This window comes from Pan troglodytes, chromosome 5, assembly GCF_028858775.2.
Source record: "Pan troglodytes isolate AG18354 chromosome 5, NHGRI_mPanTro3-v2.0_pri, whole genome shotgun sequence".
Classification (NCBI taxonomy): domain Eukaryota; kingdom Metazoa; phylum Chordata; class Mammalia; order Primates; family Hominidae; genus Pan; species Pan troglodytes.
In genome coordinates, this window is record NC_072403.2 from 37,679,448 (window position 1) to 37,705,690 (window position 26,243).

General features: G+C 53.8%; 2 protein-coding genes and 1 long non-coding RNA gene across 20 annotated transcripts; 1 reads left to right on the forward strand and 2 right to left on the reverse strand.

Annotated features, from left to right (window-relative positions):
- Positions 1-63: 63 nt before the first annotated feature.
- EHMT2 (euchromatic histone lysine methyltransferase 2) lies at positions 64-18,052 on the reverse strand. Of its 18 annotated transcripts, none has more exons than XM_063812309.1 (29): positions 17,947-18,010; positions 17,234-17,300; positions 16,917-17,135; positions 16,574-16,827; positions 13,666-13,965; positions 13,133-13,217; positions 13,001-13,041; positions 12,714-12,869; positions 9,764-9,898; positions 9,524-9,638; positions 9,265-9,366; positions 8,896-9,044; positions 8,660-8,803; positions 8,338-8,573; positions 8,076-8,258; positions 7,874-7,956; positions 7,292-7,398; positions 7,072-7,194; positions 6,878-6,979; positions 5,206-5,310; positions 4,939-5,093; positions 4,686-4,853; positions 4,100-4,244; positions 3,663-3,740; positions 3,195-3,310; positions 3,000-3,086; positions 1,315-1,393; positions 974-1,149; positions 64-568 (listed from the first exon to the last, which is right to left on the reverse strand). In XM_063812309.1, exons 6-29 carry the CDS (start codon positions 13,170-13,172, stop codon positions 388-390), a joined length of 3,006 nt encoding a protein of 1,001 aa, XP_063668379.1. In that variant the 5' UTR covers positions 13,173-13,217; positions 13,666-13,965; positions 16,574-16,827; positions 16,917-17,135; positions 17,234-17,300; positions 17,947-18,010; the 3' UTR covers positions 64-387. The 18 variants fall into 18 exon arrangements, with proteins under 18 accessions (XP_063668379.1, XP_063668378.1, XP_016810694.1 ...); XM_063812308.1 differs by having other exon boundaries at positions 5,185-5,310; positions 17,947-18,009; XM_016955205.3 differs by lacking the exon at positions 13,666-13,965 and having other exon boundaries at positions 5,185-5,310; positions 17,947-18,052.
- A 45-nt stretch (positions 18,053-18,097) lies between these two features.
- Positions 18,098-19,938, forward strand: LOC134810191 (uncharacterized). The gene is made up of 3 exons (XR_010157683.1): positions 18,098-18,253; positions 18,554-18,587; positions 18,980-19,938. It is a non-coding gene; the product is annotated as an uncharacterized LOC134810191 (long non-coding RNA).
- ZBTB12 (zinc finger and BTB domain containing 12) lies at positions 19,931-22,405 on the reverse strand. The gene is made up of 2 exons (XM_527347.8): positions 22,157-22,405; positions 19,931-21,645 (listed from the first exon to the last, which is right to left on the reverse strand). The coding sequence occupies exon 2, from the start codon at positions 21,623-21,625 to the stop codon at positions 20,246-20,248; it is 1,380 nt and encodes a 459-aa protein (XP_527347.2). The 5' UTR covers positions 21,626-21,645; positions 22,157-22,405; the 3' UTR covers positions 19,931-20,245.
- Between the last annotated feature and the right edge of the window lie 3,838 nt (positions 22,406-26,243).

A 26,243-nucleotide genomic window follows, 5' to 3' on the forward strand; every position in this document is an offset into this window, starting at 1 on the left:
CCTTGGACCCACATTCCCTCTAGCCAAGTATGCTTTCTCCCCACCCCAACACAAAAATCGCAGTTTATTACCAAACCCAACATTTATTGAGAACAAAAGGAACCAGTTGGCATAGAGGCCCGACTTCAATTCATCAAGCTTCAACTGAGGATGGGGAACACGGGGGTGGCCAGCCCTGAAGTTGCCCTCCCAGGGAGGAACCAGCTCTGGGAGGGAGGGGCTGTCAGACCTCCAGGGCCTGGCTGGGATCTCTGGTCAGGAATGTGTGAAAGGGTGGTGGGGAGAGAAGATGGCAGCACCCCCAGGCATGGGCTGCGAGCAGCTGGTGGCAGAGGAGGCGGCTGAGCTGTGGCCATCCATGCTGGGGAGAGAGGGTGTGGTCCGTTCTCATGTGTTGACAGGGGGCAGGGAGCTGAGCTCGGGCAGCAGCTCAGGGTGTGGGTCCAGGCGGGCCAGACGGCTCTGCTCCAGGGCAATGGCTTCGGCTGAGTGCTTGCACTTCTCAGAGCCACATTGGCAGGTGAAATATTTGCTTTTGATGTCCCAGAAGCGGTCACCATAGTCAAACCTGTCAGAGGAAAACAGGAGCTTGTGGGACCTGGACCCAGCCACCAAGAGCCCACCCCGAAGGCCCTGTGGATCCTGCTCCCTGAGAGGGACCCGACACCCAACCTATCTTCAGATGGGATCTGAGCCCCTTGTATGTTCTATGGACTTTCAGCATCAGCATTGCCTGGGGACTTGTTAGAAATGCAGAATCCTGGGCCCCATCCCAAGCCTACTGATTCAAAATCTCTCTGGGAGGCACAGGACTGTTTCCCCAAGTCCTCCAGGAAATACTTATGCACACTGAAATCTGAGAAGCTCTGCACTACTCCATGCCTGGACACCAGGTACATGCCAGCCTTCAGGTCCCAGGTTTGCTGCATCTCCCACCCCCTGGCAGAGCCCCTAGAGACCCCTAGAGTCTCACCCTAGCTCCTCCCCAGTCCGGATGTCTCGGGAACTGAAGAAGGCGATGCGTGGAAATCGCAGGTCTTGGTGCAGCATGAAGACCCGGACGGGAATGATGTTGGGGTCACACAGGTGGTTGATGAAGCGGCTGATGTTGCCATAGTAACGGGCATCAATGCAGTACACCTCTCCATCCTGGGGCAGGGGGATGGCACTCTTCACATCTCCCCCAACCCTGCTTGCCCTCCCCACCCACTGACTCCCCAGTCCCTCCTCCCCAGGTTTCCATTTGCTGACTTCCCAGAGGCTCCTGAAAGCCAGCCCTGGGGAGCAGCAGGGTAAGGAGGGTCTCCTGCTCACCTTGTTGTCTAAGTCGAAGAGGTAAGAATCATCCTCTCTCACATCAGCCTCAGCATCAGAGATCAGCTCCCCGACATATCTGTGGGACAGGAATCCATGGTTCTGAAGGTGAGTGTGGGCTATTAGGAGGTGGCTCCAGGCCCCATCTCTCTTCACAAGCCCGTGGAATCTGGAATGGGCAGGGCTGGCAGGTGTGGGGAAGGGAAGGCCTGGAGCAGCAGTGGTGGGCAAGTGAAAGGGCAGTATTCCAGCCTTGACAGAGGAAGCCCTCAGTCAGCACAGAGACAGACAACAAGCTCTGTGGTTAAGGGGATTAATGTGTAGGGGCAGTTGGCCTGGGTGGGGAAGTTCGGGTTTGGACACAGAGAGGTTTGTGTACCAGGAGCCACCCGGCAGGAATGGGCGATATGGAACAGGAGAGGGGCCAGGACTGCAGGAAGAGCCAGAGGTACAGGAGTGGCAAGGAACTCAAGGCATGATTCGGGGCAAGAGCACCCACACATATCTGGACACCAGAGGGAGGAGAGGAGCCAGCTATCTAAGGAGGGTGAGCAGACACGGGAGATTCAGACACACGGAGAGGACGTGGGTGGGAAGTGACTGTCAAGAGACAGCTTCAGCAGAGTGGGAAGGGCAAAGGCCGATTTTGGCAGGGACAGGCAGTGAGTGGATGGTGGGGAAACTGAGGCCCAGCAGGAAGGGGCTGCTTGCCAGAGAAGTTGAGAGATGACATGATGGAAAGAAACTGGATGGTCTGTTGAACAGGCAAGTATGGTTAGAGGACTATCTTTTTTAAATGCCAAAGAATGGTCAGGCACGGTGGCTCACGCCTGTAATCCCAGCACTTTGGGAGGCCGAGGTGGGCGGATCATCTGAGGTCAGGAGTTCGAGACCAGCCTGGCTAACATGGTGAAACTCCGTTTCTACTAAAAATACAAAAAATTAGCCGGGTGTGGTGGTGTGCGCCTGTAATCCCAGCTACTTGGGAGGCTGAGGCAGGAGAATCGCTTGAACCTGGGAGGTGGAGACTGCAGTGAGCCAAGATTGTGCCATTGCACTCCAGCTTGGGCAACAAGAGTGAAACTCCGTCTCAAAAAATAAATTAAAAAAAAAAAAAATTAAGGGCCAAAGGAGACCAAAGTAATAATGAGGGTTGTGGGATGGCAGCCAAGAGAAAGGGGGAGATTACAGATGCTGGGCAGAGAAAGAACTGATGGAGAGGGACAGGCCCCTGAGGAGGTGGACAGATAGGTAGCTGTTATCACCTCCACTCTACAGACAAGAAAAATAAGGCTCAAAGAGGTTAAGTAACTTGGCCAAGAACATCCAGAAGCAGAGAGGGGCTCAAACCCAAGTCTGTTTGTCTCCCAAACTGGCACTTTCTCCAGCTAGGAAGGGCGAGGAGGGGGTGGAGGGGAAGGTAGAGGGTGGAGGTGGAGGGGAGGGAAGACAAGCTCTGTGGTCTGGGCAGAGTGGAGGCAGGTGCCATTCTCAGCTGGGGGGATGGGGGTCAGAGGAGGCTGGCTGCTCAGCTGCAGGAATAGGGGTCAGAGGAGGCTGGCTGGAGAGTGGCCAGATGGAGACATGTGACTCATCAGGGCAGACGGCTGAGAGGGAGGCCTGGCAGTCAGCAGTGGCCATGTATCCCCTTCCCACCAGGTGTTAAGGTGCTCCCGGTGACTTACTCGCAGATGAAGGTCCCCTGTGGGATGGTCTGCAGGGCGCGGACCCCCCAGCCCATCTTGGCTGTTCGGTAGAGCTGTAGCCGCACCCTGGGGGTAGGAGAGATGGCACTGTTGGGTGGAGGCCCTGGAAAAGCCCCAGGGGCAGGGAGGAAAGGGTGAGGTGGGGAAAGGGTGGGCTGTGGAGCAGGGCCTCACTTGATGCCACTCTGTACGACCCGGTTCTTGCAGTTTCTCCAGCATGAGCACGCCTGGTTACACTCGAAAATCAGCGGGGGCTCAATCTTGTTAAATTCCTGGAGCAATCGCCCATCCTAGGGTGCGGAGGGGAGGACAGTGGTTTCTCTGTGGGGGCCACCTCAGCTGCCCACCCAGGAACCCCAAGACTCTACAGAGACAGGGAAGTTGGGGTTGGGGAGGTCACACAGGCTCTGAGATCCGAGAGCAGAAAAAGCAGGAGCATCATCCCTGGTTTGCATAGACCTGGGCACACGCCCATCGCTGTCCCAGCCACATCCCAAGATTCCCAGGCCTTGCCCAGTCCTCTCAGTCACTTCCCCCACAGGGTAGGAGGTGAGGGACATGGTCCCAGGGAGCTGGCCTATTGGAGGCTGGCTCCTCTGAAGGAGGGGCCGGGTGTCTGTGGCCAAGGCAAGGGGCACGCACCTTGTCATACCAGCACCGGATGCTGAGCTGGCCGCACAGGCAGTTGGAGCTAGAGCAGTCGTCCACACACGTGCAGTGCTGGGGCGAGGAGGCAGGGGTCAGCTCAACCCCATGATCGGTCTGGGCCCCTCTACTCTTGATGCCCCCTGACCCCCTAACCACTATCCTTTCTTTGGGGTCCATGTGTTACAACAGTGGGTGGTGATGGTCCTAGGGTGACGGGTAATCAGTATGGTGGTGTCCCCAGGGCTACTGGGAGCTCATATACCACCTTGCTGTGACCTAGGAAAAGGATCCCTCCCCTGGTGGGGATGCGACCCCACACCAGGGCTCCCTTTCAGCCAACCCTTCCTTGGCCAGGTGCCTTTGCTGGTTTGAAGCTTGTCCAACTGTACTTGGCAGCTCTCGGTGTCCTTTTGGGGAGGCCCCCTACTCACCTGCAGGTGAGTGATGTTGCGATCGATGTTCATGGTGGACGTCTCGCAGTTCTCCGAGATGTACTTGTAATCCTCAGGGCAGGGCTCCCCATCCACACCGTTGACACAGGGAATGGGCACGTTCTCATAGCCCCGAGCCACGTCCCTGCAGAAGACGGGAAGAAGGGGCTGGGAAGCTGGAAAAGGGGGTGAGGAGCTACTCCAGGTATAAGGAAGAGAGTTGGGGAGGTTCCTGGGGCTAGGGGCAGGGGAGTAAGGTTGCCAGGTAAGATGCAGGACAGCCAGTTAACATAGAATTTTAGATAAACAAGAAATAGCTTTTTAGTATGTCCCAAAAATTACACAGGACATTCTCACGCTAAAAAAGTATGCATCTGTGCATCTGAAATTCCAGTTTAACTGGGTGTCTTCTATTTTTATTTGCTGTATCTGGCAACCCTAGTGGGGAGGGGGCCTGTGGGTGGTTCTGGGGATTCAGTGGTGCATGGGGAGGGGTTGGGGAATGTTGTGAGGATGCAATGGAGCCTGGGGAGGGTATGGGTGGGGAGGAGGTGGTCTTGGGTGCAGAGAGGGGCCCAGGGCTCACCGGCAGATGATCTTCTCTGTGCGGATGGCCCGATTTCCCACCCCAAGTCGGAGCTTGCGGTTGAGTTGAAGCGCAAACCACACGTCGGAGCGCTCGGGAGTCAGGTCCCATGCTGTGTCCCCCTCTTTGTTCCGCAGCTCAGGGTTGGCCCCACGTGACAGGAATAACCTGAAGAGGGGACAGGATGCCCAATGCGGGGTCTGAGGCTGCAAGAAGCGGGGGCAGGGGCATCAAGGGCGGGGCAGGGGCTCACAGCACGCAGTCATGGTAGCTCTCCCGAGCTGCGATGTGCAGGGGGGTGTCCCCATGGTAGTTGACAGCATGGAGGTCACAGCGCGCATTCAGAAGGACTTCGGCGATGGCGGCGCTGCCCGTGAAGGAGGCCCAGTGCAGGCAGATGTTCTCCTCCTGTGGAGGTAGGAGGGGAACAGATGAGGTGCAGGCAGCTGGGCCCTTGAATCCAGCCTCCACCTTGCTCAGGGGCCTGGGGCTGCCCTACCTCAACCAAACGCTCACTCACATTGTCAGTGAGGGTGACGTCGGCGCCCCGCGTCAGTAGCATGCGGATCACCTCGATGTGCTTGTGCTCTGCAGCCCAGATGATGGGCGTCCACCCCCCACTGTCCTGTGGGTGGGAAGGGAGTGAGGGTGGGGGCAGCTGGCCCTGCTCACCAAAGCAGCAAATGGTCAAGATTGGCTGTGTGTGTGAATCCCAGCTCCACCATTCACAAGCTGTGGGACCCTGGGTAAGTCACTTAACGTCTCTGGGTCACAGTTTCTTCATCTAAAAAATGGGACTAGTAGGGTCGGGCGCGGTGGCTCATGCCTGTAATCCCAGCACTCTGGGAGGCCGAGGCGGGCGGATCACGAGGTCAGGAGATGGAGACCATTGTGGCCAACACGGTGAAACCCTGTCTCTACTAAAAAATAGAAAAAATTAGCTGGGCGTGGTGGCAGGCGCCTGTAGTCCCAGCTACTAGGGAGGCTGAGGCAGAATGGCGTGAACCCGGGAGGCGGAGCTTGCAGTGAGCCAAGATCGTGCCACTGCACTCCAGCCTGGGCGACAGAGCAAGACTCCATCTCAAAAAACAAACAAACAAAAATGGGACTAGTAGCGTCTACCATCTGATGCCAGAGAGAAAATAAAGTAATTGTTCTCTTTCCAAAAAATACAGCCGGGAGCTGGTCGTGGAGGTGCACGCCTGTAGTCCCAGCTACTCATGTGACTGAGATGGGAGGGTTGCTTGAGCCCAGGATTTCGAGGCTGCAGAGAGCTATGACTGTCTGTGAACTGCTACTGTACTTCAGCCTGGGTGACATAGCAAGACCCTGTCTCTTAAAAGAAAAAACGAACAAAAATTTCCTAAGTCTGCCCACTCAAAAGTCCTAGAAGCAGCGACAACCCAATAACAATAAACACTCCTAGGAACATAGATTGTATTCTCTAAAAAATGCTTCTGGCCGGGCGCGGTGGCTCACGAGGTCAGGAGTTCAAGATCAGCCTGGCCAATATGGTGAAACCCCGTCTCTACTAAAAATACAAAAATTAGCTGGGCGTGGTGGTGGGCGCCTGTAATCCCAGCTACTCAGGAGGCTGAGGCAGGAGAATGGCGTGAACCTGGGAGGCGGAGCTTGCAGTAAGCTGCGATCACGCCATTGCACTCCAGCCTGGGCAACAGAGTGAGACTCCATCTCAAAAAAAAAAAAAAAAAGTTTCCCATAAAGGAAGCAGAGTTTCTTAGAGAAATGGTGGATTCTGAGTTGGGGGCAGGAAATGTGCTGAAAGGTCAGGAGGCTCTCAAAGGCCACTGGGCCACTGGGTCATGTCATAGCCACAGAGGCCTCTTAAAGGGGCTTCCTCTGGACAATGATGGAATAATTCGAAGACTGAGAAGAATGCCAATAAATGACTAAAACACATCCAATGTATGACAACCCAAGAGTTAATAAAAAGCCTCACTGGACACTTTCAGAGATTAAGACAGGAACTGATTATTCTGAAACTTGATAAAGAGAAAGAAACAAGAGAAAGAAAAGAATGAAGAGAAATACAAATGAGGAAGAAGAAAGCAATGAGGACAGACACGAGCAGTGTGAGGTCAGATGTAGGAAAGGCAGCCCAAAGCCTGAGGCCAAGCCAAGGAACCCAGGCACCAGGGACCCAGAGGGGCTGGGCTGGGTGGGCCGCTGACCTGGGCGTTGACGTCCACCTGTCCTGTGCTCAGCAGCAGGCTGACCATCTCCAAGTTCCCGATTTTGGCTGCGTGGTGGAGGCAGGTGGAACCGTCCTCCTCCTGAGGGAGACACGGGCAAATGAGCCTTCAGGCTGGCACCCCAAACCTGGTCCCTGACTCCGGGGGCCACGCCCTGCTGCCTGCGCGCACACCTTGCTATAGACACAGCCACCACGCTGCACCATGTAACGGGCTACCTCCAGGTGGTTGTTCACCACGGCCTCCATCAGTGGCGTCCGCTGCTGTTTGTCCACTGCATTTATGTTGGCTCCAGCCTGTGAGGGGGCAGGAGGGCTGGCACCAGGGAGGCATGGGGCAGGGGAGGGGCCTAAGGGCCTGGTGAATGAGGCATGGGGCCGGGCCCGTGCTGACCTGCAGCAGCACATGGCAGATCTCCACGGAGCCCTTCTGGGCGGCTGCATGCAGGGGCGTGCGCTTGCTCTGCTGGTCGCTCTGGAAGTTGGGGTCCAGGTTGTCCACTGCGGGGAGAGCCCGCCACACCGGGAGAGGGAGGGACAAGTGGTAAGCAAGCTAGGGGGCAGGTGGTACTTCTTTCAGGAAGGCTTCTCAGGGCCCCAAGCTGGGTCAGGGCCCCTCCTGGCATTCTCCGAGCTTGCCTCCACCACGGCATTTATCAGAATAAGGAGTCAAAGGCATCAGCTCTGCCTGAATTCAAACCCTGCCTTGCTTCTCAGTACCACTGTGCACTGTGCAAGGTCCCTAACCTCTCTGTGCAAGCCAAGGCTAACAGGTATAAGCACTCAGAACAGGACCCAGCACCTATGAGTCACCACATCCCCATCGTCATGGGTTACATGTGTCTTTTCCCCACCACACTAAGTCCTTCAGAGCAAGGACTGTGTCCTTCACGACTGTACTCCTGGCCCTGTACCCAGTGCCTGGTATATACATGAAGCTTGGTCAAGGTCTGCTGAAGGAATGGGTGGCACTCACACAGCATCAGGATCACCTTCTGCAGCTCGCCCTGCTTCACGGACAGGTACAACTGCCGAGGGTGGAAACGGAGCTTCTTCCGCCTGCCAAGGGAGCACGGGAGCGGGGAGAGAAGGGGAGCTCCTCAGATTCCAGCATCAGCCTCGACACCGCTCCTCTGGCCTCAGCCCCAGTTGCTGTGCCTGAGCAACTTCCCACTCACCTCTCTGACTCCTGGATGACCAGGGCTTTTTCCAGGGCCTCCCGGCCTGGCCCCAGTGGCAGCCCCACGGCTGAAAGGCAGCCCCCATTGGGCAGGGTCAGGGAGGGCCCTGAGCTGTCGATGGTGTCAGCCAGGGGATCGCAGGGCGGGCGCCGGGGTTCCCCATGCCCTCGCATCCGGGCACTGTGGAAGAAGGAGCTCATGTCCAGGAGCAATAGGGGTGGGGCAGGGAACAGACAGTACAGAAGGGGTAGGCCAGTACCTGGGCTGAGAAGTGTCTGCTCTCCCAGGGGCATCCTGGGACAGGGGTGGGGGTGCAGGAGCTGCAGTGCCGGCCGGTGGGGTCACCCCGTCACCCCGGGGGATGGTCACCTCTTGAGCTTCAGAAGCATCCTCCCCACAGTGGGGACAGAAGACCATCCCATTCAGCTGAGACACACAGGCCTTGTGGAAGCGGTGGGCCACACGGAAGTCAGGGTGGCACTCCAGGAAGGTGCCCTGGGAGCAGGGAAACGACATGGTCAGGTTACTGGGGCCCCCTCTGCCACAGGGCATGCTACCTGTCTGCCCCACTGGTCACTCACCGCCGTGCAGAAGTAGCCGCAGCCCGGGCAGCAGTGGTGTTTGACCATGCGGGCGCGGTGGGTCTCACAGAGCACCATCAGGGCCACACGGCTGGATGGCCTCATGGTCTCCCGCTTGAGGATGGCGGCATTGCAGCCTGACAGCTGTGCGCAGTGAGGATGGGTGAGAAGAGAGCGTGAGGCTGGGGCTGGGGACTGGACGCCCTGGCACCTCTCCCACCAGCCCACGGCCCCACCTCTCCGTCCACACTCTCGGTGGCCATGCACTTGTGCCCCGCCCTCTCGCTGATGCGGTCAATCTTGGGTGCCTCCATGCGGCAGCTGCACAAGGGCAACTCCTCAAACCCTCGCTCTGTCTCCAGCGAAGATGTGTCATTGGACACCCCTTGGATGGAGGAAAAGAGGAGCTGAGGGAGGCTCTGCACCTCACCTACTGGGACCCCTGGCGGGTCCTCTCACTCCCTCCCTACCCCACCCCGCCATGCCCCAGAACCCTAAAGCCTGGCCATGGACACCCCGGCTCTGGCGTGGTTCCCCTCCTTCCCTTTCCCTCCTGCCCTGAGGTCGCCCCCTAGTGGCTCCCTGTCCCGGCAATTGGCAATTACCAGCGTGGTTGGGGGAGAGGGTCCCCTCGCTGGGCAGCTCCAGGGACCCCAGAGGGACCTCCATGTACTCACTGGGGCCTGAGGAGCCCACACCATTCACTCCTGACACAGAGACAGAGAGAGTGAGAGTGCGAGCTCACAGGTGCCTGGACGCGTGGGTACATGCAGGTGGACATGCGAGAGCGTGTGTGTGCGTGCACACACTCTGGGGGGCTGGGCGGGGGCTGGAGGGCACCCAAAAGCAGCAGAGCCTCCTCACCTCGTGGCTCCTTGGCCCGCGGAGGCTCCCGCTTGCGCCGTTTCCGAGATGGCTTCACCCATGGGCTGTCTTTTCGCCATTTCTTCTTGGCCTTGCGCCGGCCACTGGAACCACTCTGGGAAGGGGGAGGAGGAGGAGTTAGGAACCCTCACCCCCAGGGACCCCCCTAACACCTTCAGGACCAGACCTCCAGCCCCGCAGTCTCCCACTCCTCTGGAGATATCAGCCTCCGTCTCTTACCCTATCTGACTGATTCCCTGACTCCTCATCTTCCTCTTCTTCTTCCTCTTCCTCCTCCTCTTCCTCTTCTTCTTCTTCCTCCTCTTCCTCCTCCTCCTCTTCACTTAGTTGTTCAGTTAGAGCTTCAACTTCAGACTGGGAGAGAGGCAGAACAGACATATCCAACCCCCAGGACTCAGACAATGAGGTGAGTAAAGAAAACCACCACCACCATTGCCCCCCGCCACTACCCACGGATGGCTGCTGGGGATGAGTGTGGGTAGCAGAGGAGACAAAGGGCCACATAAAGAGAGGGTGCATGGAATATTACACAGCAGTGAAAAAGTTACAGAGAGCAATGTGCACAGATCTTGGTAATGTGATATTAAGTTAAAAAAACAAAAAGCAAGTACCAGAAGATAAACATAGTTTGATACCCCTTTTATGATGTTCATAAACAGGCAAGACCACCAATGGTTGCTAAAAACACTAGACACAAAGCTCATGAGAAACTTTATATGAAAGGTTCAGGCTGACATCACCTGAACCCACTGGTCAATCTTATCACTAACAAGAAAAATGACCAGATTAGATGTTCCATGCATCCTGATGTGATGTGGCCAGAAGCACTTGCACCCACTGTCAAGTCTTCTTGGCACCTGAAGCTGATTCCGCCTCTAGATCTATCAGTTTACAAGAAATATGGGCAGACAGGATGTGTCAATCTCCACCCAATCAGCCAACTCCTAAATGTGAAAAATTCTGTAGGACAACTGAGCTGGTTTCTTTGACAAATAAATGGCAAGAAAAAAAATCTTTCTTATTTATTTATTTATTGAGTTTTGCTCTTGTTGCCCAGGCTGCAGTGCAATGGTGTGATCTCAGCTCACTGCAACCTCCACCTCCTGGATTCAAGCAATTCGCTTGCCTCAGCCTCCTGAGTAGCTAGGATTATAGGCACCCGCCACCACACCCAGCTAATTTTCGTATTTTTATTAGAGATGTGTTTTCACCATGTTGGCTAGGCTGGTCTCAAACTCCTGACCTCAGGTGATCCACCTGCCTCCCAAAGTGCTGGGATTACAGGCGTGAGCCACCACGCCTGGGCCAAAAAATTTTTTTTTAGAAGATGGGGAAATCAGGCCAGGTGTGGTGGCTCACGCCTATAATCCCAGCGCTTTGGGAGGCCGAGGTGGGCAGATCACGAGATCAGGAGTTTGAGACCAGCCTGGCCAACATAGTGAAACCCTGCCTCTACTAAAAATACAAAAAATTAGCTGGGCATGGTGGTGGGTGCCTGTAATCCCAGCTACTTGGGAGACTGAGGCAGGAGAATTGCTTGAACTCAGGAGGCGGAGCTTGCAGTGAGCCAAGATCACGCCACTGCGCTCCAGCCTGGGTGACAGTGTGAGACTCCATCTCAAAAAACAAAAACAAACAAACAAACAAACAAACACAAAGAAGATGGGGAAACCTAAATACTAAGAGAGACCTAAGACAAAAAAAAATTTTTTTTTTTTTTGAGATGGAGTTTCGCTCTTGTTGCCGAGGCTGGAGTGCAATGGTACGATCTTGGCTCACTGCAACCTCCTCCTCCCAGGTTCAAGCAATTCTCCTGCCTCAGCCTCCCGAGTAGCTGGAATTACAGGCACGCACCACTACGTCCAGCTAATTTTGTATTTTTTTCAGTAGAGACGGGGTTTCTCCATGTTGATCAGGCTGGTCTCGAACTCCCGACCTCACGTGATCTGCCCGCCTTGGCCTCCTAAAGTACTGGGATTACAGGCGTGAGCCACCGTGCCTGGCTGACCTAAGACAAATGTTAATCAAATCAAGGTGTGGGCCTCATTTGGATCTTGACAAAAACCATTTGTGAGAGCTGAGGAAATGTGAAGACTGACAGGATATTTGATGGTATTAAGAAACTGGTAAGTTTTTTTAGGTGTGAAAACAGTAGTGTAGTGATGTTGAACGACAAAAAGAGGCCTTATATTTACAAATCTATATGGATATATGTTTAGGTAAAATGATATGAGGTCTGGGATTTGCTTTAAAATAACCTAGTAGGTGTGTGTGCTGGGAGATGTACAGATGGGTCAAGATGGACTGTGTACTGATAATGGCTGGAGCTGTGTGTTGGGTACATGGGGGCTCCCTATTCTACTCTTTTGATTATGCTTGCAAGTTTTCATGATAAAATGTTAAATAAAAGGCAAAATCAGAGAGACTAAACATTCTACTGTGTAGGCAAACATATAAGATAAAACCAGACAAAGAGCAACGGAATAAGCAAATAAATGACAATGGAATGCTTTTGAATTTTATATAAACAGCATAATGTATGTTTTTAAAAAGTGCTTTCTGGTCATTTCTTTTTTTGTTTTCTTTTTTTAAACAGTACATGTCTGTTAAATGGTCATTTCATTAGCTGATTAAAAAAAAAAAAGAATACTAAATCCCGTGTGCAGGGTGGTGGCCACCTTTGTGGATGAAATGGGCAGAATACACATTGAAAATGAGTTACAGCTGGGCGCGGTGGCTCACAGCTGTAATCCCAGCACTTTGGGAGGCCAAGGTGGGTGGATCAACTATGGTCAGGAGTTAGAGACCAGCCTGGCCAACACAGGGAAACCCCGTCTCTACTAAAAATACAAAAATTAGCCGGGCGTGGTGGCAGGCGCCTGTAATCCCAGCTACTCGGGAGGCTGAGGCAGGAGAATCGCTTTAACCCTGGAGACAGAGGTTGCAGTGAGCCCAGATCGTGATATTGCGCTCCAGCCTGGGCGACAGAACGAGATTCCGTCTCCCCCCACAAAAAAAAGGAGTTATAGACAGCATGGGGCAATGACTTAGTGGATATTCAGAAGATAAAAAGGACAGAAAGCAGAAAAACAGGGAACACGGAGGACTGGACAGTGAGCCCCAGCCCTGGGGGAGCACCGGCGGGGAGGGCAGACCAGCTCTGTCTCACCTTGCTGTCGGAGTCCACGCGCTCATCCACAGAGTAGGAATCATAGTAGAGACTGAAGTCATCACCCACCACCGTCTCCCACTCCTCCAGGGACCCAGGGTCCCCTTTCGTCAGGGTCACTTCTCCTGAACGCCGGGCAGAACCTAACTCCTCCGACTAGAAAAAGATCAGAAAAATTGAGGCCACTGACACCCTGCCCATTTCTACTGAGGATGGGATGCAGCCCCACCTCTGACCCTCCCTCAGAGCAGCCCCCGAGGGGTAGAGGCTCTGCCTCTGCTGCTTACCAGGCCACCTCCTGAGTTCAGCTTCCTCCTTTTGGCCAGATCTGGAAGAAGAGAGAGAATGGTGTGGGGCCTATCACCGAAACCTTCAGAACAGACCACATCAAGCCACCGGGGGTGGGGGATGGGACTGACCTGAGGTCACCTTTCCCAGTGAGTGGACATCATCACTCATGCGGAAATGCTGTACTTCAGGGGGCCGCTTCTCAGGGACCGGGGGCTGTGGGCCGAGAGGGAGCACACTGAGGGTCAGAGAGCACCTACAGTTTTGCCTGGGTTAGCCTGGAGCCCCAGGCGGGGGTGGGGTAGTGAGCCACACCTCCAAATGCCATGTGAGGCTCCAGTAGCCACAAACTGGCAACCACGGGTGCTATTTCCTCAGAGGAAGAGTGTCAAGCACACTAACACTCATCTCTGCAACCATGCAGAGCAGGCCCTTTTCCATTTTACAGATGAGAAAACAAAGCTTAATAAAGTTAAAAGACCTTGTATATGTGGCCATATACACAGCAGGACTGTTTACAACAGCTGAGGTGCAGAAGCAACTCAAGTGCCACTGACAGATGAATGGATAAGCAAAATGTGGCATTTATACACAATGGAATAACATTCAGCCATAAAAAGGAAAGAATATGCTTTTTTAAAGAGATAAGGTCTCATTCTGTTACCCAGGATGGAGTGCAGTGGCATGACTATGGCTCACTTCAGCCTCGAACTGGACTCAAGCCATTCTCCTGCCTCAGCTTCCTGGGAAGCTGGGATTACAGGCACATGTCACAATGCCTAACTAATGTCTTCTTAATTTTTTTTTTGGTAGAGAAGAGGTCTTGCCATGTTGCCCAGGCTGGTCTTGAACTCCTGGTGTCAAGTGATCCTCCCCAGAAAGTACGGGATTACAGGCGTGAGTCACTGGGCCTGGCCTTTGAAACATTCTTTTAAACTTCTTTTAGAGATGGGGTCTTGGTATGCTGCCCAGGTGAAAGGAAAGAAATTCTGACATGGTACAACATAGATGAACCTTGAGGACATTATGCTAAGTGAAATAAGCCAGTCACAAAAGGATAAATACTGTACGATTACACTTAGATAAAATACTTACTCAAATTTATAGAGAAAGAAAGGACAGTGGTCCTTGCCAGGGGCTAGGGGGTGGAGGGAATGGAGAGTTATGTTTTAATGGGTACAGAGTTTCAGTTTTACAAGATGAGTTATGGTGACTGATAATTGCACATGATGAAAGTATTTAATACCATTAAATTATATACTTAAAAATGTTTTTTATTTTATTTTTAAATTTTTAGATGGAGTCTCACTCTGTTGCCCAAGCTGGAGTGCAGTGGCGCGATCTCAGTTCACTGTAGCCTCTACCTCCCAGGTTCAAGCGTTTCTCTCACCTCTGCCTCCTGAGTAGCTGGAACTACAGGCACATGCCACCACGCCCGGCTAATTTTTGTATTTTTTTTTTTTTTTGAGATGGGGTTTTGCTCTTGTTGTCCAGGCTGGAGTGCAATGGCAGGATCTCGGCTAACTACCACCTCTGCCTCCTGGATTCAAGCGATTCTCCTGCCTCAGCCTCTCAAGTAGCGGACTGTTACAGGCATGTACCACCATGCCCGGCTAATTTTGTATTTTTAATAGAGATGGGGTTTCACCATGTTCGTCCGGCTGGTCTCGAACTCCTGACCTCAGGTGATCCACCTGCCTTGGCCTCCCAAAGTACTGGGATTACATGCGTGAGCCACCCCGCCTGGCCTAATTTTTGTATTTTTAGTAGAGACAGGGTTTCACTATGTTGGCCAGGCTGGTCTCAAACTCCTGACCTCAGGTGATCCTCCCGCCTCGGCCTCCAAAGTGCTGAGATTACAGGCGTGAGCCACTGCGCCTGGCCTAAAATTGTTTTTTAGATGGTAAATTTTACGCGACACTAGTCCCCTCTTATCCAGTTCATCAGCAGTGATGGTGGCATATTGTTAGAATTGTGCTATTTTATTTTTTTTGAGTCTCGCTCTGTTGCCCAGGCTGAACCGCAGTGGCGCGATCTTGGCTCACTGCAAGTGATTCTCCTGCCTCAGCCTCTCGACTAGCTGGGATTACAGGCGCACGCCACCACGCCTGGCTAATTTATTATTATTATTATTATTATTTTAGTTAGAGACGGGGTTTGGACATGTTTACCAGGCTGGTCTCGAACTCCTGACCTCAAGTGATTGCCGGCCTTGGCCTCTGGAAGTGGTGAGATTATAGGCAAGCCACGCCTGGCCTACTGTTAGGATTACGCTATTATGTTATTATTGTTGTTAATCTCTCACTGTACCTAATTTATAAATTCAATTTTCCTTTTCTTCCCTATTTTTTACAAAATGAATTGCAACTATAAAAATTAATGTTTATCATAGTGAGAAAGGAAAGGTAGCTCATAGCAACCTGTGCTATGTGAAGCAGGCAAAATTGATCAGGCTCAGCGAGAAGTCAGTATGGAACGGTTAGGGCCCATGCCTGGAGGCAACTGCTTAAAGGCATTTTGTACCTGACTAGGGTGCTGCTTCACCCATTATCTTCATGTGCCTAGTATCTGTGAGACAAAGAACAATGTATAGCAGATCAATAGCTTGTTATTCTAATGTAAACTGGTAAACAATTTAGGAACTGCCTCTTCTTTTCCTTTGTTATTTCTTCAATCTTTTAAAAAATTTTTATCTTTTTTTCTTCTTTTTGCGGCTCCTTCCAGAGCAGGGCTAACTCCTACGCAGTGTGCCCAGAGTCAGCCTGTTTTTTTTCAATATCTTCACGTCATCCAATCTTCTTTTCCTTTAAAAACCTACTTGTGGGCTGGCTGTGGTGGCTTGCACCTGTAATCCCAGCACTTTGCGAGGTCAAGGCAGGAAGATTGCTGAAGCCCAGCAGTTTGAGACCAGCCTGGGCAACATAGTGAAACTGTCTTCAAAAACAAAACAAAACAAACAAAAAAACCCCTACTTATAACTGCTGCTAATCAGAGTGTATTTTCAGGGCAACTTGAATCTTTGCTCCTAAAGGCTGTCCTCAAAACCTGACCAAATACACTTTACTTAATGTTAAGTTTGCCTCAGTTTTTTCCTTTAGGTCAACAATAGGTATGACCCAAGAACCCTAGAACTTGGTCATAAAGCTTCTGGTGCCCTTGTCACTTCCCTCCTCTATTATTTCTGTGGCCCTCATCTCCTTTCCCACTGGGATTCCCAGGAAAAACTTTACAAATAGAGCAGTGACAGATGAGTTCCCCAAGGGCTTGCTTTGAGGTAGAAAGGAAGAGTGGTTTGAAATTCCCTTACCTTGTCATTATCATAAGAGTAATTAAGACATTAACTATATAATTGACTCTTTAACATCAAACTTTCACCACCCAAGAATGTAAACTGCAGGAAGAGAGGAACCTGTCTGTTGGTTCACAGATCAAGCACAGCCTAATATTTGACACACAGCAGCCCCTTGCTTAAATATGTGAATGAGTAAATGGAGTAGAAGCCTTAAGTGAAACTGTAAAAGAGCTCACCAAAGGTTTATGGTTGATTATCCCATCTCTCCCATCCCACTCACCTGTCCATTTCCTGGTTTGGACATGGTTTTGCGGGCTCGGTGGACCTTGGGCTGTCCCTCTGGGCTCGTGGTGGCTGGAGGGGGTTCAGACCCTGCCGCTGCAGCTCCCTGGGCTCCTGGCATACTCAGTAGCCTCATAGCCAAACTCTGGACAGATGGAGGTGATTTTCCCGCCCCTGTCATTGACATCTTGGCCCGGCTAGGACAGGAACCCCCCTTGCTGGGGGAAGAGGGGAATGACTTTGTGGCATGGCCTAGAAAACAGGCAAGCAAAAGGCAAGATAAGAAAGAAGGCAAGAGTCAGAAATTTCCCACCAACCCCCCAGGCTACCCAGCCTCTCACCCAGCAGGATCCGGCCCCCACGGAGGTCCCCATCTCCCTCAAGATTCTCAGATTCATCCCCAATGAGTGGTGTAGCCCCTACAGGGGTGTCAGCCCCCTCATCACCAACAGTGACAGTGACAGAGGCTGGAGATGAGGGGCCAGCAGGCTCCAGGGAGTCGGGGGTGGCCTTGGGCAGGGTTTCTTCACTACGAGGGGTGTCCCCCAAAGAGCCATGAGCTGTAGAAGAAGAGAAAAAGTTCAGAGCTAAGGGCTCAGGAGATCCTGTGTTTAGGGGAGGTGACGGTCCAATTGGGGCCCGTTTTAGCTGCACTCACCTCTCTCGGTGGCTCCTCTGGTTTCCTTCTCCAGCAGCAGCGCCCCCATCTCAGCGGGGGCCTCCCCCTGGGAGGGGAGACAAGGGACAGGAGGGCTGGTCAGCCCAGTAGAGAGTTGGGGGGTCCAGGATGCCTGGGCCCTGGGAAGAGAGAGTAGGCTCCGGGGCCTACCTCTTCCTCTATGGGGCCCCCCCCTTCCGCGGCCTCGGCTGCCCGGAGGGGCCGCACGACCCCTCCCCCGGGCCCGCATCAACCCCCTCCCTCTCGGTAGACCCCGCATCTCTGGGGCCGAGAGAAGAGGAGGGGGAGGGGGCGGGGCCTCCGCGCCCCGGCCCCGCCCCCTCCTCCCGGCTGCACGCGCCGCTCCCCCTTTGTCCCCCAGGCCGCGGGGACCCCGGGCACCAACCCCTCCAGCACCCGCTGCCCCCCAGCCCGGTGGACGGCCCCTCGTGCCCCTCACGCGTGCTCCTGGGGCCCCGGCGCCCGCCGCCCACTCAGGGGCAGCCGGCGGCTGCACGCGCGCCTCCGTGCCCACTCCCCCCACCTCCCACACCCTGGTCCCCTCATCCGCCCCCGGTGCTGGCCCCCTGGATTGCTGCAAGTCCCGCCCGGGCCCCCCGGCCCCGTTGCACCCCCGGAGCATTGCACGGGCGCGCGCTTCCCCCGGGCGCGCGCGCGGGCATGCACCCGCCTCTCCCCCTCCCCTTCCGCACCTCGGCGGCCGCCGCCGCTGCAGCTCCCGCCGCCGCCGCCATCGCCGCTTGCGCGGGGGGCCGAGCCGGCGCGCGGCCGCCCCGGGTCACGTGGGCGAGGGAGGGAGGGCGAGGAGGAGCCTTAAAGGAGCCGCTACATGCTTTTTGGCCATTTTCCCCTGAGAGCGGCCTCGGAGATGGCTGTGACTGTCCTAAGCTGGGAGCTGCAAGGGAGAATTCCTGTCATTCCTGGCCTCAACTCTGCAGGGACCGAGGGCGAGACACGCCTGGGCCCAGGTGTGGCGTCTCTGTCCCCATCTGGTTTTAGGTAACAAGCGGAGCTTCTGAACTTCTCGGCTCTCGGCAGCGGCTGTATTTCCTCTGGCCTGGTTGGGCTTTTCCCGCCTCTGGTTGCTTTTCTGCCTTTCTAGTTTTTGGGTTACCAGATAGAAGGCTTGGCCTCAGTTTTGGCCTCGCCTTTTTGCTCTTTCTAACGAGCAAGAAGGGGGCGACAGGGACGCGGAGGACACCTTTATTCTTGGCTGGTTCTAGCATGCTGCTTCATGTCCCCTGGAGCAGCGTGCCCTTTTGAAAACCTGTGGCTAAATGTCTCTTCTGTTTATATCAGGCGTGTTACACCTTCACACGCACTAGGGATCCAGGTAAGCCCAGCGGCCCGAACGTCATTACTGACTGGTGACACTGCAGTAAGTAAACCTTTTTTGCCGAACACTTCATAAGCACAGTCAGGTACTCCGTGGGTCATAGCCCAGCGGACAATTTAAGTATAAATGATATACACCAAGATAGACAATCTCGATAGCTGTATTTAGGGTACCATCCCTTTAGGTATTACGTTTTGGTCGAGTTTGGAAAAGATCTGTATGATTTCACACGCAGTATTTGACACAGGCAGGTGGGGCACCTGAGGCCAATTAAAGGCCTTCTGGGAACTGTAGTTCTCTTTGGTTAACTATTCCAGAGCTTTCTGGGAATTGTAGTTTTCCCTGCACCTTAATCCAAACTTAGCTTTTTTTTTTTTTTTTTTTTTTAGCTTTCCTGAAGACATGACCTATTTACCCCAGACAAAATATGACCAAACAGACTCCTGCTTACAATTTCCGTGGGCAGGTTGGCCACCTGTAGCTCATCCCTAGCACTGATCCTAAGTCCCTCAAATAGAGTTCATGTGCATCCCCACGACTGCCAATCACTTGTACTGTGAGGTACCTGGCTAAGTGTTGAGATTGCAGAACTGGTGGAGGGCTGGGGGTGGGGACTTGGGGGTGTCCCTGACCGGAGGAGCTCACTTGTCACACTCCTCTCCCATGTTTAGGGCTGGGCTCCTTCAGGCAAGGGATATGCAGAGTTGTGACCTCTAGGTATTAAGAACGCAGCATCACAGGGAGAGGCTGTCTAGGGCAGGATAGTCATGTACACGCAGTTGCCAGAGTGTAAAGGAAAAAAAAAAGTTTTTTTTTTGTTTTTTATTTTGTGGAAAACAAAAGCAGAAAAACTAAAACCCCAAACTCCAGAAAAAATCCTAAAAAATATGTTTTTTCTTAAAAAATACTGTATGTCTCTACTCCTCTCCCTCCCTCCCAACAGCCCTTCTCGTGTTCTTTCTTTTCTAAGTGCCCTATCCCCCCCACCCCCATGACTATCCATTGTTTCTTGCTATTGTACCCCCACTTCCCAATATCTACCCAGGATGCGCACCCCACGTTCTCTTACCTGGCGTCTTACTTTGTTCTCCCTCAAATTTCAGCAAGCCTCATACTCGCAGTCTCATTTCCCCAGCATGCAAGAACTGTCTCCCACTTCCTTTTCTGGGACTCAGTAATCTTTTCCCCTTACCACTCCCTCACCCCAGGTCTATTCTAAGCAGGAGCATGTCCTCCTGCCAAATTCCCTCCCTGTTCCCACCCACCCCCCAACCCTTCTTATCTCGAGAAATGTCAGAACCTTCCCCTGGGCAGCCTTAGCCAGGAATAAAACATTTTTGTCTTCCTCGTTCTATAGGACCCTTTTCCCTCCCTCCACATATACATGCACTTCTAAGAGAAGGAAATCTTTCTCTGGGACCCCGTATTCCCCTGGCCTCCAAGAACCCCGTTCCCAGCTCCAGCTTCTTGCACTCTCAAGAGCAAGTCTTCTCTCCAAGGAATCATCTTCCCTCTCTCAGGATGTGTGCATCTGCTCAGCCTCCCACTCTTACCTTTCTGCCCCAGACCCCCCACCCCCCAATTCTCCTGGGCCAAAGAGCCCTTTTCCCACGCAGCCCAGGGGCCCCAGCCTCCTGGCCTCCACGCCTGCGCGGCTAGCGGATGAGGACGTTGATCTCGGCCACACTGGCCTCCAGCACGTTCTCGGCCGTGGTCTTGCCGTGTTGCTCCTTGAGGTGCCGCCTAATGGCAGGCTTGTGGGCGAAGCGCACGTCGCAGTAGGAGCAGCGGTAGGGCCGCGCTCCCGAGTGCAGGTTGAGGTGGTCGTGAAGGGTGGACTTCTGTGTGAAGCACTTGCCGCAGATGCCGCACGAGTGTGACTTGACACCACGATGCACGTTCATGTGGCGGTTGAGGTTGCTGCTGTGGTTGAACTGCTTGCCACAGCGAGGGCACATGAAGATGAAGTGCTGCGCCCGCATGTGGAAGACCAGCTTCTCCACGCCCTGGAACACTTCCGGGCACTTGGTGCACTTGATGTTCTTTAAGGGGTTTCCACCTGAGAAGCCCCCAGGCAGGGGTCCCCGGCTGCCCCCCGCCCCCAGGCTGCCCCCCGCCCCCCGGGCAGCCATGGCCACCGCTGCTGCTTCCACCAGGCCCGAGGTGGCCCCCACGCTGGCCCGGCCTCCGGGAATCAACAGCAGGCCCTCCCCTTCTGCATCTTCCGACAGGCTATAGCAGGCCTTCACCACACCCTGCGGTGGGGCTACAGTGCTGGGGGGCACGCTGCTCTGGGCCAGCTCCCCAAGGTGGCCACCCACGGAGCTTCCAATGCCCAGACCCCCTCCCAGGCCTCCAGGGGGTTTGAGCCGGTGTGCCACCTCCAGGGCCGACTCCACCTTGACGATGCAGATGTCAGACACGTCCTCATCCTCATCCTCATCCTCTTCCTCGGCTTTCAGCTCCAAGTCCTCATCCAGTGGGAACTCCAGCTTCACTGGCCGCAGGAGTGGAGGGGGTAGAGGAGGTGGGGGTGGGGGCTTCGGGGCTGGCTTTGGGGTCCTGGCTGGAGGGAGGAGGGACTTGGTGGCGCTGACGCTGCTCACAAGGCTAGCCTCACTGACCCCATCCTCTTTGAGGCCTATTTTGGGCTCAATGAACTGGCTGAGGGCATTCCGGCATTTTTCCACCACGTGCTCCATCTGCAGGTAGGAGGCGGCTGTAAGGTAGTTGACGATGTCCCTAACAGCGAATTCCAAGGCGCCCGTGTAGCAGGAGAGGAGCAAGTCGGCCACGATGCGTGCACTGTGCATCAGGGAGACCTGCAGCTCCGAGCTGGGGTTCAGTAGGAACTGGTCCCGCAGAAAGGGCGAGCAGGCGGCCAAGATGACCTTGTGGCCTCGAAACTTGAGGCTGTCGGCCACAATGGTCACGTCGCAGAACCGCTCCTCTGCCCGGAGCTGGTTCATGTTCCGTAGCGTTGCGGCCTCGTGGCCGGGCAGCTGGAAGCGCAGGACTTCCACCCCAGAGGCCATTGTGGCGGGGGTGGGCAACCCTGGTTGGGAAGGAAACCGGTCAGAGACAAAGGTCTCTGGCTCTCTGAAGCCAAGGCTCCAGGACCCTCGCCCCCATTCTTGCCCAGCCCCCCGGCATCCGATCTCCCGGTCTTCAGATCTCTTCCTCAGTTTCCCCAACCCTGGGGAGGTGCTGTCCCTCTGAGAGGAGGGAGGCGTGGTTCTCGGGGGCGGGGCAGCGGCGTCCACACCCCCCAGCCCAGCAGCCCGCTAGGATGGGGCGAGCCCGCGCGCCCACAGTGCAAGGACGGAGAAAAAGGGGGGCCAGAGGCCTGGGGCTCTGGACTCCAAGGTGGCCCCGGTTGCAGGCTCTTCTCACCCCGCCCCCTTTACCGGCTGCCTCATTCCTCCGCCCCCCCTTACACGTTTGCACGCGCTTTTCACGTCCTCCCCCCCCGCCGCCAGCACGCACCGTGCACGCCCTGCCCCCACGCTCAGAGCTCCGTGGCACGCCCCCCCAGCCCCACGACCCTAAGTGCACGCTCCTCTCACCTGGCCCGGTTCCGCGCGCTGTTTTTTTAATCCCTTATTTTCCCCACCCCCCCCGGGGCCGGCAGCGCCCCCCACACACGGGCAGGGCCTGGGCAGCGCGCAGGCGCGGGGATGCACGGGGCGCGCGCGCGCGCGCGGGGCCGGCTCCGCGTGGGCGTAAGGGGGGAGGGGGCGGGGGCGGCTCGCGCCGTGTGTTCCAGGCCCCGCGCGCGCGGCGGCGGCGTCGGCTAGGACTCGGGGAGGAGGAAGAGGGGAGGGAATTAAAGGAGCAGGATCCCCCCTTCCCGACCCGCCTTTCTTCACCAGCACCCCCACGCGGTTAAAGGGCCGGACGGCCTTGCCTCCTCTTTGGCCGGGATTATTTGTCCGCCAGAGCGGAAATACGTTCCACACCCCCCTCTTTCTCGCTCCCCCTCCTCTGTGCCTCCAAGCCCCGCGGCCAGTTTGCGCGTGCGTGCCAAGTGCCGCGCGGAGGCCCGCTCACTCGGGCCCGCCCCCCAATCCCGGCTGCCCATGGCGCTACTCGCTCCGCGTCCCCGCGCGCCCCGCCCGCGCCGTATCCCGCAGCGCGCGCGCGCACCCGTTCTCTCGGCTGCGGGCACTGCCACCTGCTCCCAGGGGTGGTGCGTCTCCGGTCCAGCTGTGCCAAGCGCTGCCCTGGGTGCATCCGTGGCACCTCTCAGGGCCCCATCCGCCCCGTGGCTAACAGAGCTGTTGGTAGCTATTACCCACGCCTGCCTCCTCTGCTGAGTGTGCTCACAGTTGCTCCAGACACATTCCCAGGCTTTTCCAACTCTTGTAAAGCTAGTAACCGCCTCAGCCCTTCAGGCCTGAAATATGATTTCACTTTCCACAAAGCCAGACGATCCAGTGCCCTCAACTTTCCTCCACTCCATGTCAGTCCTTTAAAATCACACCCGCCCTCCCCTCCATTCTCAGGATTGATCCCAACTTCTTGCCAAGGCAGTCGCCCTCCGCTTGTGCTATCGATGACCTTGCCCATTTCACCTTTAGTATATAATTAACCCTAGGACTAATTTTAATGATGTGATTTATTATGTTAGTATGATTCTACTCTAATCTTCCACCGCTCCGTCCCCCTTATTCCTCACCTCTCCTCCAGACTGACAAGGTCCAGCTCTAAACAAAACTTCCCTTCAACACTGCACCCGGGCCTTCTCTTTCTCTTGTCTCTCTCAGACTAAGTTACAGTCTCCACAGCTTCAGCGACAGCACTTAGGAGCGTCTTAAAGGCTAGTGCCTTCCCTTCCACTTCCTCGTACCTACACCCACTTCCCCACCTATCCAAGTCCGCGTGAAGATGCCACTGTTTCCTGCCAATTGGATTTCTTTTTTACGTCCTTCAGGAGACTAGTGCGTTTTCCTTACATTTCAATTCTGATGAAGTTTCTTATTATGTGTTCAATATCTGGTTTCCCCATTAGACTATAAACTTCTTGGTTGCAGGAATTATGTTGTGGGTTTTGTTTTGCAAATAAAAATCATGCAATAGGGAGGGTGTGGTGGCTCACGCCTGTAATCCCAGCACTGTGGGAGGCCGAGGCAGGTGGATCACCTGAGGTCAGGAGTTCGAGACCAGCCTGGCCAACATGGTGAAACCCTGACTCTACTAAATATACAAAAATTAGCTGGACGTGGTGGCAGGTGCCTGTAATCCCAGCTACTGGGGAGGCTGAGGCAGGAGAATCGCTTGAACCTGGGAGGTGAAGGTTGCAGTGAGCTTAGATTGCGCCATTGCACTCCAGCCTGGGCGACAGAGCAAGACTCCTTCTCAAAACAAAACACCAAAAAAGGTCATGCAACAAATGATTGTTGAAGTAATTCCTCTTTGGCTCAGCCAGCATCCACCCATAAAAAGTTTGTTCTTGAGCTGAAACTGAATTCTTGAACTCAAGGGATGCTGTTTGGCAGGAGGGTGGAGGCAGCGTAGACAGCGTTTAGGTGGTACCTTGACTTTTTGCCTTTTTCTTTTAAATTCTCTGATTTGTATGCCCGCACCCAGTTCCCTCTGTTGAATCTAAGAGTCTGTTCTAAACTGCTCTCTTTGTATTTAGGCCTTGTAGATTTGAGGAAGAACACCTGATTTTGTGTCAGACGCACCTAGGCTTAAAGCCACATTCCTAGGAGTTTCTGAGCCTACTCTGGCTCAGAAGGCTGCTAGATTCGCAAATCATTAAAAAAAACAAAATAAAAGCCCTATTCCTGTACCAAATGAGGCCCACTGGGCAAGTTACTTAATTCTCTGAATCACAGTGTCCTTATCTTTGTCTCCCCCGCCCATCCTTAGCTCGTCTGAAAGCATTTTTATCTTGAAGGCCCTGATCTCTCACAGGGCTAATGTGAGGTTTAAATGAGCCTGGCATGCGGTAGTTGCTGAGTAAACAATAGCTCTGTTCTCCTTTTCCTAATCTGGGAGACGGACTATGAAATTTTCAGAAGAATTTTATTTTATTTTAATTAATTAATTAATTTATTTAGCTGGAGTTTTGCTCTTGTCACCCAGGCTGGAGTGCAATAGCACGATCTTGGCTCACTGCAACCTCCGCTTCCCAGGTTCAAGTGATTCTCCTGCCTCAACCTCCCAAGTAGCTGGGATTACAGGTGCCCGCCACCATGCCTAGCTAATTTTCGCATTTTTAGTAGAGACGGGGTTTCACCATGTTGGCCAGGCTGGTCTCGAACTCCTGACCTCGGGTGATCCACCTTGCTCAGCCTCCCAAAGTGTTGGGATTACAGGCATGAGCCACTGCGCCTGACCCAAAAGAACTTTAAAAATTCTGTTTTTCTATCTCATCTCTTCTTTTCCGCATTGCCAAACTTCTCAGAAGAATAGTTCACATTCCAGTGAGAGCAGAAATACAAAAAGCTGTCAAGTTAAGAATTAGAGTTTGTAAAATTTTGTTTCTTGTCCCTTTCTTGCTACTTTTCCTTTCTAGGAATGTAGATGGGACAGGGAGCCTAATCTCAGCCCATGGCTCAAGACAGGTAGTCCTTGGTGGCAGGTGGAGTTGACAGCCAATGAATCCTTCAAGTGTCCAGCCCACCCAGTTACAACTCTGCGTAAAAACAAGCAGAGGTGCACAAACTCTTTTCCATGTAGTCTGGTGGAGAGATGATGTGGAGCCATTTCCCATGCATCCCATCCAGGGGGTTTACAATCATCTAGATCCTTGTCCCTTCTTCCCCAACTTCTGCCAGTATAAAACCAGGGGCTTTCCTGTCCTTAGCTTGCAGTACCAAATGCCTTGTGTGGTGTCAAGAACAGATAAATTTAGGAGATACTTTTAGGATTTTTGGGTCAGGCTCAGTGGTTCATTCCTGTAATCCCAGCACTTTGGGAGGCCGAGGCAGGAGGATCCCTTGAGCCCAGCAGTTTGAGACCAGTCTGGGCAACATAGCAAGACCCCATCTCTACAAATAATAAGAAAATTAGCAGGGCATGATGGTGTGTATGTGCTTGGGATCCCAGTTACATGAGAGGCTGAGGTGGGAGGACTGCTTAAGCCCAGGCAGTTGAGGCTGCAGTGAACCATGATAGTGCCACTGTACTCCAGCCTGGGCAACAGAATGAGACCCTGTCTTTTTAAAAAAAAAATTAGGATTCTTAGTGAGCTTTAGAAATAAAATCTGGGCTGGGCACTGTGGCTTATGCCTGTAATCCCAGCACTTTGGGAGGCTGAGGTGGGAGGATCACTTAAGGCCAGGAGTTTGAGACCGGCCTGGGCAACAAAGCGAGACACCTGTCTCGAAAATAATAAAATAATAAATAAAAGTAAATACATTTTTTAAAGGAAATAAAATTTGACTAGGGATGCAAGAAATAACTAGGAGACAAAAGGTCCAGGTTCCAGTCCATCTTGAAGTCATCAAGGCTCCCCAGGTTTCAGTATTCTCTTTAATAAAATGGAGGGATTACTCTCTGAAGTATTTTCCAGTCCTATGAGTCCATAGCAGCTTACTTTGAAAAGGGGTGTTTATGTTTGTGGGCATGTCTGAGAGAAGCTAGCTCACAGCTTAGAGCACTACCCTTGGCTACTCATAGAGGTAAGGAGTGGCCTTGATAATC